Source organism: Pleurodeles waltl, chromosome 10, assembly GCF_031143425.1.
Source record: "Pleurodeles waltl isolate 20211129_DDA chromosome 10, aPleWal1.hap1.20221129, whole genome shotgun sequence".
Classification (NCBI taxonomy): domain Eukaryota; kingdom Metazoa; phylum Chordata; class Amphibia; order Caudata; family Salamandridae; genus Pleurodeles; species Pleurodeles waltl.
This window is the reverse complement of record NC_090449.1, coordinates 916,541,191-916,554,382: the sequence shown is the minus strand read 5'-3', so window position 1 is coordinate 916,554,382 and position 13,192 is coordinate 916,541,191. Positions and strand designations below refer to the sequence as shown.

The following is a 13,192-nucleotide window of genomic DNA, read 5'->3' as shown; positions in this document are numbered from 1 at the left end:
AAAAGGACATACAATACTATATGTACTGTAAAACTATGATAACTCTGTACATACTGCAATTCAACCACATACTTGCGGTCCATGTGTTCACTGACTGCTCAGTATGCACGTTATATCATATTTCAAGCATAAAAGTGTACTGGTTAATACAAAAAAAGAATTAGTTAAATTCACTACGTGCCTTCGCTTTTTCTCACAGAATCTTTCAGTTGTATTGTTTGGTTCCTTCACACTTGGCCAAACTGTCCCAAACTTGGAAAGTTTTGCCAGCTCTCGTGTGGCTGCCTATGATGTCTATCAGATTATCAAAAAGGTGAGTCACTTATGTCAGTATTATTTTACATTGTTGTTTACATCATAAATGCCTATGTATAAGAACAATGCTTAAGAAATATATTTTTTATCCAAAGAAAAGCTTTATGTTTTACTTTTCTCTATTAATAGTGGTGAGTTGACTTGCTTCTATTTATGGCATGAGTGTTGGTACTTCGATCCATCTTGCTTATGGTTTCAGGGGGGATAAACTGCCTCACATGTGAATTTCAATACAATTTTCCATCTGAATTTATGGAATCAGCATAGTGCATCGGTTCCTTATGGCATCAATTGTGGTGCATCAACCTCTATTGATTTATAATTTTAGCTGCTGGACATTGACCTACTTTTCTCAGAAATCACCAGCAGTGTTTAGGCCTGCTTTTATCATGGATGACAACCATGCTTTGATCTGCCCTCATTGAACTTGGTTGGGGTGTAATATTATTTGTCAGGTCTGCATGTTCTACCTCTCAAGAAACTTCTAGGGATAGTTATTGGGCTACAACTCTTTAAGCTTTTATATATTGAAGTGGCTATATTTTCTCAGTTAATTCCTAACGATAGTGAGACTTTTTTACAACTAAAAATTTTGAGGCACTCATTTCTAATGTTTGAGAAGTAGGTCTGGATGGGCATGCCTATTTTAGAATTCATCTAGTCTCTGAAACTGGGCTTATTCTGTTGTGTCCTGTGAGCAACATGGGGAAACATTTGTGAGTACTGAGTAGGAGGTGGCACTACAGATACATTCATCCAACTGCCATTTTACAGGGCTCTCTTCATACCTTGGTAAGGTTTCTCTCAGAGGCATACAGCGTGCTGAGTACCATGCAGTATCCCCCTCAATATAATTCAGAAGAACAATCAGATCATTCCTTCTTCCCAGTTTTCTCTCTTCAGTATCTTCTGCTTGGTCATCGCTGGATTTTGCTTCCTCTTCCTCCTGAGGGATAGGTATTCATAAGGAAAAATTGCAATTAGTAATCTCTCATTTATGATCAAATCTAAAGATTGGTTTAGATACAAATGTAGACAGTTAAAAGAGTTCCTGTGAGTCCTGCGATTCATCCTCTTTTAAGAAGTGATTGAACAGATTCTGATGGGCCTACAGGTTTTTGATTTATGGTAAGTAGGCAAGTCAATAATGTCAATTGTTTAAAAGAACTGCTCACAAGGCCTTTCTTCAATTCCTTCAGGTTCTCGTTGTATGTATACTGCTGGCCCAGGGATCCTATGAAGAAGAAGATTTTGGAAGAAAACATTTCTTCGCTTGTCCTGAAGATGGATATTCTCCCTGTGCCACATGAGAGAGGTCATGGTATGCAATACCCTTCATAGTGAAGAAAGTGTCAGGGGACTACAAAATAGTTGCAAACCTCAAAATGATGTATAATGGCATCTCATTTTAAGATGAATATATTTCAACCTTTCATTGCTCTGATTGGAAAATGAAATTTCCAATTTAAAATGTCCTTGTAGTATGCATAGCTATACACTCGTTTTAAATATTCTTATCAGAGTTTTCTCGGAGTTGCTCTAAAGGACCTTCACTGACGGTTCAGGACTCTGGCACAAAGAAGGTTTTAAGAGTACTTATAAGAGTACTCATGAGCATTCTGGTTCTAGTGAAGGCCATTCTGCATATGTCCATCAAATATCAGCCAGACCTGAATATTATTTTGATTCAGTCCCCCTCACCTGCCCAGGATCTGAAAGGAATGAAGACTGTGATGAAGATTCTACCAAAGTTGGGCTTCTTGATCAATTGTTCCAAATTGCACTTTTAGCCCTCGCAAAGCCTGAATACAAAAACTCTATTTAGGAGACAGATGTAGCCAAAGCCTTACTCACAGAGATAAGGAGAATGAAATTTTACTTGATGTCCAGCAGTTATGACTAACTTCTAGGAACTTCCTGCAAATAGTAGCCTACTCTCTTTGTACCACACATGACTTCACAATTGAACAAATTGTCCTATCACTTAATGCTGAGAAGGAATTTCACTGCATTGAATGGGGGTACCTTTTATGAATACTAGACAGAATGGGTTTGGGAAAGGATTTCAAATAGGTCTATGAACAACCTGTGACTCAAGTCAATTGATTTTCTATGAGGAGTGTGAAGTGGAAACAGGGGAAGACTTAAATGACCTCCGGTCCCATCATCGTACCTGAAACAAACAGTAAATAAAGCATTTTTGCTTTACAAGAAGTGGATCCACAGGAGGTTAACACAAAAGAAGGACATGCACAGGAGGGGCTCATAAAATAAAACAAGGACAGACTAAAAGGGACCAATAGGAAGGAAAAAAAGAAGCCACCCAGCACAAACCACAGAGGGTGGATGGAAAACGCAGAGGGAGAAGCAGCACTCTGATAACAGCAGACAACAATGCACACGACAGCAAAGAACTCTTCAGCATCGTGATAGAATTCTCCAACCCCAGCGCCAACGTCAATGACATCCCTCTATCCCAAGAACTCTGCAACACACTGTCCACCTTCTTCCACCGGAAGATCACCGACATCCACGACAGCTTCGACGCCACTCCCATGCCAGACCCCACCCCCGAACACTCCACATGTGCAATCCACCTGACCTCCTGGACCAACGTGAACGACACAGAGACACGCAAGATCATGAACTCCATCCACTCAGGAACTCCGGCAGACCCCTGCCCCCACCACGTATACAACAAAGCCGACTCCACCATCGCCCCCCAACTACGGAAGGTCATCAACATCTCCTTCGAAACAGCGACATTCCCTGAAAAATGGAAACACACGGAAATCCGCACCCTCCTCAAGAAGCCCAAAGCAGACCCCAACGACCTCAAGAACTTCCGACCCATCTCTCTGCTCCCTTTCCCTGCAAAGGTGATTGAAAAAATCGTCAACACACAACTAACCAGCCACCTCGAAGACAACGGGATCCTAGACCCCTCCCAGTCCGGATTCAGACGAAACCACAGCACCGAAACCGCCCTTATCGCCGCTACAGACGACGTCAGACACCAAATGGACAACGGTGAAACATCAGCCCTCATCCTCTTGGACCTATCTGCCGCCTTCAACACAGTCTGCCACCGCACCCTGAAATCACGCCTCCACTAAACCGGAATTCAAGGAAAAGTCCTTGACTGGATCGTCTCATTCCTCCCCTGCAGAACCCAGAGAGTCCGCCTCCACCCCTTCCGCTCCGAAGCCGGCGACATCATCTGCGGCGTCCCCCAAGGCTCATCCCTCAGCCCGACGCTGTTCATCATCTACATGGCCCCCCTCGCACAAGTGGCCCGACAACACATCCTCAACATTCTCACCCACGCCGACGACACCCAGCTCATCCTCTCACTCACCAAAGACCCGGGCACCGCCAAAACCAACCTCCACGAGGGAATGAAATCCATCGGCGAATGGATGAGAAACAGCCATCTGAAACTTATCTCAGACAAGACGGAGGTCCTCATCCTCGGACCCACCACCTCCACCTGGGACGACTCCTGGTGGCTCACCGCACTAGGAACCCCACCGACACCGTCCGACCACGCTCGCAACCTGGGCTTCATCCTCGACTCCTCCCTCACCTTGTCTAAACAGGTCAACGCAGTCTCCTCCTCCTGCTACAACACACTCCGCATGCTCCGCAGAATCTACAAGTGGATCCCGACAGAAACAAGAAGAACAGTGACACAGGCCCTCGTCAGCAGCAGGCTGGACTACGGCAACGCACCTACACAGGCATCCCAGCAAAAGTTCTACTACGCCTCCAACGCATCCAAAACACCTCCGCCTGGCTAATCCTCGACATCCCCCGCCACAGCAACATCTCCCACCACCTGAGAAACCTTCACTGGCTCCCCGTGGACAAAAGGATCACTTTCAAGCTTCTTACCCGTGCTCACAAAGCGCTCCAGGACACCGGACCAGCCTACCTAAACAACAGACTCAGGTTCTACACCCCCACCCGTCAGCTCAGCTCCACCAACCTCGCCCTCACTGTTGTCCCCCGCATCCGAAGAAAGACCTCCGGCGGCAGATCCTTCTCATACCTCGCCGCTAAAACCTGGAACACCCTCCCCATCACCCTGCGACAGGCTCAAGACCTACTCACCTTCCGAAGACACATCAAGACCTGGCTCTTCGACCAGTAACAACTTCTCCCCCCCCCAGCGCCTTGAAACCCTCACGGGTAGGTAGTGCGCTTTATAAATCCTATGATTGATTGATTGATTGACTCTGTACAGGCCCCCACTGTGAGGTGAGAGATCATCAAGAGCCCACTGTGAGATCCCAGCTGCAGGACACAAAGGAGGAGGAAACGACTAACTCTGCAGACCAAGAAAGCTGCTGGAAAAACTCTTTGCCCCATCACCCTGCCAGAGGAGCATGGATAACACAGGTGCATGATCGGATATGATTCTGGCAGGGGAGGCAGGGCGGAATAACAGGTAGTCTGGTCATTGGACAACGTTAAGAAAACATTTTCTGGACATTAGGAACAGACTACAAAAGATGCTTCAGAACTGAAGTCCGCTTTAAGTTAACCTTTTTTTGATAGTTGAATAATTCTTTTTGTGTACTTTTGAGTTTAGTTTTAAAGGAGTATTTCCTTATTTTTTCACTCCTCTTCATGATTACCTGGAAGTTAGGGAAAACAGGAAGAAACGAACACTAATATACAAGTCAACTCAAAGGACCAGGATTAAGGAAAGATAGCTCCATGGACAGTAGACAGGACAAAGTTACATAACAAGAGGATTGGAACTTATCTGTGATTTTTCCTTTTGTTTTCGAGGGTGCAGGAGTGGAGCTTCGGTCCCACCTGGGAGAAGAGGATTAAAAAGGCCTATTGAGAACAATAGAATTTTTAAATTTAACTCATGTTGCAAACTCTTCAAACCTAAATTTCAAAATAAAGATACAAAACAACTACCAACTGAACCCCAAACGTATGTAGCGTTTTACATGCCAAGTGACAGAGGGGAAACTTAGCTCTTACCATTACCCTTCCTAATAGCATTAGCATTTCTATGGATCACCATTTGTTTTTCGACTGACATCATAGTTATAAACACTCACACTGAACAAGTAAAGTCGGTTCTATTTGCAGATGACATTTTATTCATGCACATCAAAGCAAACATATCATTGCCAGCACTAATGACACTGCTGCAGTATTTCAGTTCTTGGAATAAAGGATCAATTGTATTACATTTGAAGCAATGCCCATGACCCATTCAGTTACTAAAGCCTATCTGTATGGGTATCACATGTGGGGCGGTGCCAAGAGGTTACAAATATCTAGTAGTCCTTGTCAGAAGAGGACTAGAAAACATAGTTGAAGATAAATCCACTGTTAACCCACACCCATAACACGTTGGTTTGGTGGAGGCTACTAGGTCCATCAGTATGGGGCTAGAGTACAGATAATCAAAATGACAGGGGTTCTTTGCTTCAACTATCTATTTGGTATGTTCCCAACCTATTCCATAAGTGTGCCCAACATAAATTGATAAAGACTTCCTATCATTCCTATGGAATATCTCTAGATTTAGACCACCCAAATTGTATTCAGGTACAGAATCAGGAGGCTTGTGTCTTTCACACCTCAGAAGTTACTACCTAGTCCATCAAATATCATGGATAATATACTTGGGAAAGAAACCTAATTGGCAATACATAAAATCTGGATATTCAGTACATATAGAGAACTACAAAAAAATCTTACTATCACATTCACAAACAGCATAGCACTTAACTGGAATCCTTCACATAAACCACTAGGCGTCAACACGCTTTCACTTAAAGAAGAACCCGTTGGAAACACTACTGACACCCTAGTGAAGTGAAAAAGTAAAGATATAGAGAAACTTGACTATTCAATCAGAGGTTAAACATTTAACACGTTTTAATACACATACATATGGACTTAAGGACCTTAACTAATTTCAAAATCACCAGCTAGCACACTATTTGAGACAAACATTAAAACCTGAAATGGTAACATTACTAGAATTCTGCAGGGCTTTTTACAGTATTCCTCTACTTTTTGCTCCAATTCTGACTACTAGATGATGGCTTTCTGACTTTGAGGGTGTCCGGGTCTCTGCTAACCAGACCATGGGCCTGTGCTCGGATTAAAGGTTTATGCAAATTAGGCATGATTATAATTGGCATGACAACTTAAGTCCATAGTACATGATAGGGCGTGTAGGTTTAGAGGCCCAACAGATTTAATCCACTTAAGTGTGCACTGTTGCGGTGCCAGCTGTAAATTTAAAAGCCAATCCAGCCTTGCAGGTTGTTTTTGAAATAAGTTATATGAAAAGCTGACTTTGGAATTAAAGGTACTTTCAAAGCCTCAAACTCCCTTATTTTGAAATATTTCACTCCTAAGGTCTACCCCAGGGGTAGCCTGCCTTGTAACTATAATCAAAGATATTATAAAAGATGCCAATTTAGTTTTTCTTCATTGTGGTATATTAGCTCCTTAGGCTAACATGGGAATACTTAATTAAAGTATAACTTCCTTGTTGGACTCAAAATGATGATTTCAATAAATCCAATACCTTGCCATTGTTCGATTTGTTATAACTTTCCTTTCTGTGAGCAAAAGTCCAGCCTTCCAGCAACTCTCCTCTGGTTGGCCACCCACTGCCAGCCTGAGCCTGAGCCAAGCTGTCTTAATGAGAGGAGAAGTAGTCTGCATTGAGACAAAGGATATCCTGTGAGAGGTGATTTGCTAGCTGCACAGCAAAAGGCAGAAAGGAGGTGGAAGGTTTAAACTGGTCTTCACAGATGGAGTGACAGTGTGGACGGAACAAAGCCTTACCCCCACATCCTGTGCCCCCAGTCAAACAGGAGCCCCAGGAATTAGATTAGTGAGGTAGCTGGAAGGGGAGTGTTAGGGAAAATTAGTCACACCAGTGGGATGGTTTAGCCTGATCTAACCCTTCAGGAGAAAATTTCCCCATCTTAGATTTTAGAAGAATAGTGCTTTCTTGTATTGATTTTTGACACACTTTGCTGGAACTGATCACCCCAGAGAGTGGCACACTGCCCCCTGTTGGTCAGGAGTGCCACTGGCTTGCCAGCCCAGGGACACTGAATAAATATGGAAGAGTTGCCCAGCAGCTCAGATACCTATCTGGAAAAATCAAGAGAAGAACAGACTGCCCTGCTGGAACCCCTGGCCTGCACCTCAAGAGAACTGCACTCATAAGGACTTCACCTATCGCACACTTTGGAATGGCAGCCCTAAAGACTTTGCCTTGTTTCAAAAGGATTAAGAAGGGACTTCCTGAAAGTAACAGGTACAAAAGAGCAACAAGAGATCCCTGCCTGAAACTACAACGAAAAGAAGGATTGCCCTGCTGGACTGCACAAGAGAGGTCTGCACTCTTAAGGACTGCACCTGCTGCACACTTGGGTCATCAGCCCAAAAAGGACTTTGGGCCTCATTACGACCTTGGCGGTCATGAGACCACCAGGCCACAGTGGAGGTCGGACCACCTCCAAAGCAGCGATCCCGCCTCCACATTACAACTGTGGTAGAGCTGCCATGGTCGGACCGCCGACACAGCCAGGTTGCCACCAGCCGCCAGCCTGGCGGTCTCAGAGGTCTCAATCTTCCAGGGTAGGGCTGCTTCCAGCACTGCCCAGAGGATTACGAGTCCCCTTTCCTCCAGCTTTGCATGGCGTTAGTCCTGCCATGCAAACGTTGGCAGAAAGGGTGTGCTAGGGGCCCCACAGGGGCCCCTGCACTACCCACGCACTTGGCATGGACAGCCCTGTTGTATTTTCCACTGCCCGAATTACCTCCTGGCAAGTGTAGCTCTTGCCAGGACCAAACCCTACCTTTTTATACTTGTAAGGCACCCCTAAAGAAGGCACTAGGTAGCCCGGGGGGGCAAGGTTCAGTGTATGTTAAAGGTGGGACATGTACTGATGTGTTTTACATGTCCTAACAGTGAAATACTGCCAAATTTGGTTTTAATGGTGCAAGGCCTATCCCTCTCATAGGTTACCATTGGGGCTGCCTTTAAATAACCTTAAGGCGCAGTTTCCCTTTGAGAGCAGATGTGGATATGCAATTTGGGTCTCTGAACTCACAATTTAAAAATACATCTTTTGGTGAAGGTGGTTTTTAGATTGTTAGTTTGAAAATGCCACTTTTAGAAAGTGGGATTTTTTTTCCTTAAACCATTCTGTGGCTCTCTCTGCTTGTATATTCCCTGTCTGGGTCATTCTGACAGTTTGGCTGTTTGTAAATCCCCTCTAGACAGTAACACAAAGGGATCTGTGGTGCAGCCTGCATATCCTGATGAGCCATCCGAGCTAGAGTGGAGAGAGGGGTGGTCACTTATACCTGAATGGGTTGTGCCTTTCCTCATGCAATGCATTCTCTAACCCCCTGGTGCGTGTCTTTGGCTAGGCCTGGGCAAGGCAGGATCTTGTGAACAACAGAGACTTTCCTTTAAAGTTTGCCTGCTTCAAAGGCAGAAAGGGGTATAAGTAGTAAATCCAAATCTACAGATTTTTAGATTACTTCTGGAACCATGAGGAACCTCTGCCAAGGAGAAGAGCTGAAGAGCTGGAGAGGAGTACTGCCCCTTTGCCTGTGACTATGCTTTGCTGGGTTGGCCTGCAGTTGATTCTTCTGCCTGAAAGAGGGCAAAGACTATACTTTGTGGCATTTCCCTGCTTGCGAAGAATCTCCAAGGGCTTGGACTGAGCTTGCCTCCTGTTTTGAAGTCTCAGGGTCATCAAAGACTTCCTCTGCCAGCACTGGGACTCTCTGCTGAGACTACTGCCCTGCCAAGTGCTGCCCTATCCAGTCCTTGGAACCTTGAAGGTGAAGTTGGTAGAGCAAGGACTGAAATCCACACACGGGAAGCCATGCAGGGAAAATTTTGAGGCACCACCTGCAACACGGCTGTAAAAAGATGCACCATCCACTTGGCAGCTGAAATCGATGCACCGCCTGTATCACCGCTGGGAAATCGACACATCACCTGGATCGCAGCTGGAGAAACAATTCAAACACCATTTGCCACTGCTAAAAACAATGCAAACCCCATTCAGTGTGGTTTTCCATCACCTTGCGACTAGGATTTCTCATGCATCACCGCTGGGCATCAAAATCATTCTGAACCTGGCGGATCTGAGGTGCCTTGTCTGGAAATTGACATATCGCTCTCTTGCAGGTGAGAAAAACAGCACATTGCCTACCCGACCAGAGAAGACACAACACACGGCCTCACTTGAGAGTAAGGAATCGACGCATCTCTGACTTTTTTGGGACATGCTCGTCCCTGTGGCCATATTGTTGACGCAAACCAGTTACTTTGTGTACCAATAACAATTCCATTGTTTTCTTTGGAGTAAGACTCTTTGTACTTTGAAAATTAATATCTTGACTGGTGTATGTTGGATTCTTTTCATTTTGCTCTTGTTTGATTTAGATAAATATTGTCTATTTTTCTAAACTGGTATGGTTGTCGGAAAGTACCCTCTTTTTGGTATGTTACCCCCAATTTCTGCCTGATGTCAGTGTGTTTGACTGTGTTCACTGGGATCCTGCTAACCAGGACCCCAGTGCGTATACGCTCTCTCCTCTAAATATTGTCACTGCATACTGGTAACCCAGTATTTAATCAAAATTGGCATACTGGTCACCCTTTATAAGTCCCTAGTATATGGTACCTGGTACTCAGGGCATAACGTTTCCAGGGGACCCCTACCTGCTCCAGCATTTCTTTTGCCACCCATATGAAACCCATGCAAAGGCTTCTACAGGACTGCCATTGCAGCCTGTGTGAAATGGTGCATGCACCCTTTCACTACCATTTACACTGCACCAGGTCACTTATATGTCACCTATATGTGAGGCATTCCAACCCTGAAGGCTAGGGACAGAGTACCTGTATGTGAGGGCACATCTGCACTAGCAGAGGTGCCCCCATGTCTTCCAGAACCATTTTCCCAGAGTACGGGGATGCCATTTTACATGTGCACTGGACATAGGTCACTAATTATGTACAGCTTCACAATAGTAACTTGGAATATGGCTATGTTTGGTATCAAACATTTTGGAATCATACCCCAATGCTTTTGCAAGCATTGGTTGTATGATTGCATGCACTCTGGGGGCTCCTTAGAGAACCCCCAGGATTGCCATCACAGCCGTCTGAGGATTTCCAGGCAGCCCCAGCTGCTGCCACCTGACAGACAGGTTTCTTCGCTCTTTTTGCTCAAGCAGCTCGAGCCCACAAAGGCAGAAGAAAATAATTCCTTTGGGAGAGGGGTGTTACAACATCTCCCTTTGGAAATAGATGTTACAGGCATGGGAGGGGTAGCCTCCCAGAGCCTCTGAAAATGCTTTGAAGGGCACAGATGGTGCCCTCCTTGCATAATCCAGTCTACACTGGTTCAGGGACCCCTAGTCCCTGCTCTGGCATGAAACTGACAAAGGAAAGGGGAGTGACCACTCCCCTGTCCATCACCACTCTAAGGGTGGTGCCCAGGGTTCCTCCAGAGTGTCCCTGGTTTTTGCCATCTTGGATTCCAAGTTGGCAGGACACTCTGGCAGCATCTGAGTGGCCAGTGCCAGCAGGTGACGTCAGAGCCCTCCCCTGATAGGTGCTTACCTGTGTAGCTGACCAATCCCCCTTTCAGGGCTATTTCTGGTCTCTCTTTTGGGTGATCCTTCAGATTCGGATTGCAAGACTACAGCAGAACTCCTCTTCATCCTTTACTTCACCTTCTTACCAAAGAAACTGCATCTGGACACTCCAGGAACTCTACAAACTGCAACAAAGAAGCAAATACGACTTCTGCTATATTGTATCTTCAGCTCCTGCCAGCAACTGCAACTGTTTCCAGGTCGTGCATCCTCTGAGGACTGCCTGTCTTCAGCCTGCACCAGAAGAACAGAGGAATCTCTCTTGAGTTGAAGGAGTCACTTCTCCGCTTCAGCAAGCACCCCTCTGCAGCGACAACCGGCTACTTGGTTCTACTGAAGAAGTGCGTGGATCCAGCAACACAGGTGTTGGACTGAAGTGGTTCCAATGATCCAGACACCCAGCTGTCCAACTTTAGTGGAGGTAAGAGCGTGCCTCCGCATCCAAGACAGTACCCCCAGCAGCATGTGTTTTGCAGTTGCCAAGGCATGTTGGCATCCTTCCACAAAGTTCTTCATGCACTGTGCAGCTCCTGCCCCCAGCACTCCATCCTGCAACGCACAGTTTCCTGAGTGGTTCTCCGGCAGCATGGGATATATTTGTGTAGTGCTGCACGGGCTTCCTTTTGCACCTTCTTTGTCCCCGTACTGTGGGACACCTGTGCATACTGCCTCGTCTACTGAGTGCTCTCTGCATTGCTCAGAGCCCCCTCTGCCTCCCATTCCAGGGTAGAAGCCACCAGGTCCCTCCTGGTGCCAGGCAGCACCATTTTCTGCTAACCATATGCTGTGTGTGTGCCAAGGGTTGTTGGCGGAATCCAGCAACGCAAATCAGACTGTATTCATCCATCCTGCATGGGACTGCACCAACCAGGCACCTGCTCTGTCTTCTTGAGTGCAATACTGACTGTTGTTCCTCACCGGTGGTTCTTCTTTTGCATCTTCATCCGGGTTAGCAGGGGTTCCTGTTCTACCTGGACCTTCAGTGCTTCTTGGACTTGGTCCCCTTCTTCCATAGGTCTTAAGGTCCAGGAATTCATCACTGGTGTCTTGCAGTCTCTGGTTCTTGCATAATCTTCTTTCTCATGTTCTTGTGTGTTCTAGGAAAGTTACTATGATTTACTCCTGCTTTCCTGGGCTCTGGGATAGGTTCTATTACTTACCTTTGGTGTTTTGTAGTACTCCCAGCGCCCCTCTACACACTACACTTGCCTAGGTGGGAAACCGACTTTCACATTCCACTTTCTTGGTATTTGGTTTGTGTTACCCCTGGGCCCATTTCTAACTGATGTGATTTGCACTGTTTTCAAACTGTTTTTAAAGCTAATTCTGCATTCTAGTGTAGATATTGTGGATATTACTTACCACCTAGAGGAGTATAGTCTCTAAGGTATTCTTGGCATTTGTGTCACTGAAATAAAGTCCTTTTATTTTTGTAACACTGAGTATTTTCTTTTATGTGTGTGAGTGCTGTGTGACTACAGTGGTATTGCATGAGCTTTGCATGTCTCCTAGTTAGGCCTTGGCTGCTCATCCACACTACCCCTGGAGAGTCTGACTTCTAGACACTGTGTACATTTCATTAATAAGGGATAACTGGACCTGGTATAAGATGTAAGTACCTTAGGTACCCACTACAAACCAAGTCATCCTCCTACATGCCTTGTCCAGAAAACGACACATTGCTCTCTTGCGGGAGATGAAAATGACATATTGCCTACCCAACCAAAGAAAAATGATCTACGGCCTCAATTGTGAGTAAGGAACTGACATATCACTGACTTTTTGCGGTGCACACTCGCCCGTGCGACCTTATTTTTGACACAAATATAGTACATTGTGTAACAACAACGTTTCCATTGCTTTCTATGGTGTTTGTTTCTTTTCTCTTTAAAATTTCATATCTTGACTTGTGTATGTTGGATTTTTGTTGTTTTGGTCTTGATTGGGTTAGTTGAATATTGCCTGTTTTTTGGTGTGGTGTCCATTTTGTAGTGTTTTCACTGTGTTACTGTGTGTGTTGGTACAAATACTTTATACGTTTCTTTTGAAATAAGCCTGATTCGTTGTGCCAAGCTACCAAGGAGGTGAACAGGGGTTTTCTTAGGAGTGTAACTCCCTTACCCTGACTAGAGTAAGGGTCCCTGCTTGGACAGAGTGCAAAATGACTGTCAACCAGAGACCTCATTTCTAA

General features: G+C 45.3%; 1 protein-coding gene across 1 annotated transcript in view; it reads left to right on the top strand.

Moving 5' to 3' along the window:
- The window catches only part of LOC138262461 (ATP-dependent translocase ABCB1-like), a 691,566-nt gene that overhangs the window by 186,136 nt on the left and 492,238 nt on the right, over positions 1 to 13,192 (top strand). The window contains exon 6 of the mRNA XM_069212356.1: positions 200 to 313. Within this exon, the coding sequence (XP_069068457.1) occupies positions 200 to 313 (114 nt within the window). The remainder of the gene's footprint in view (positions 1 to 199; positions 314 to 13,192) is intronic.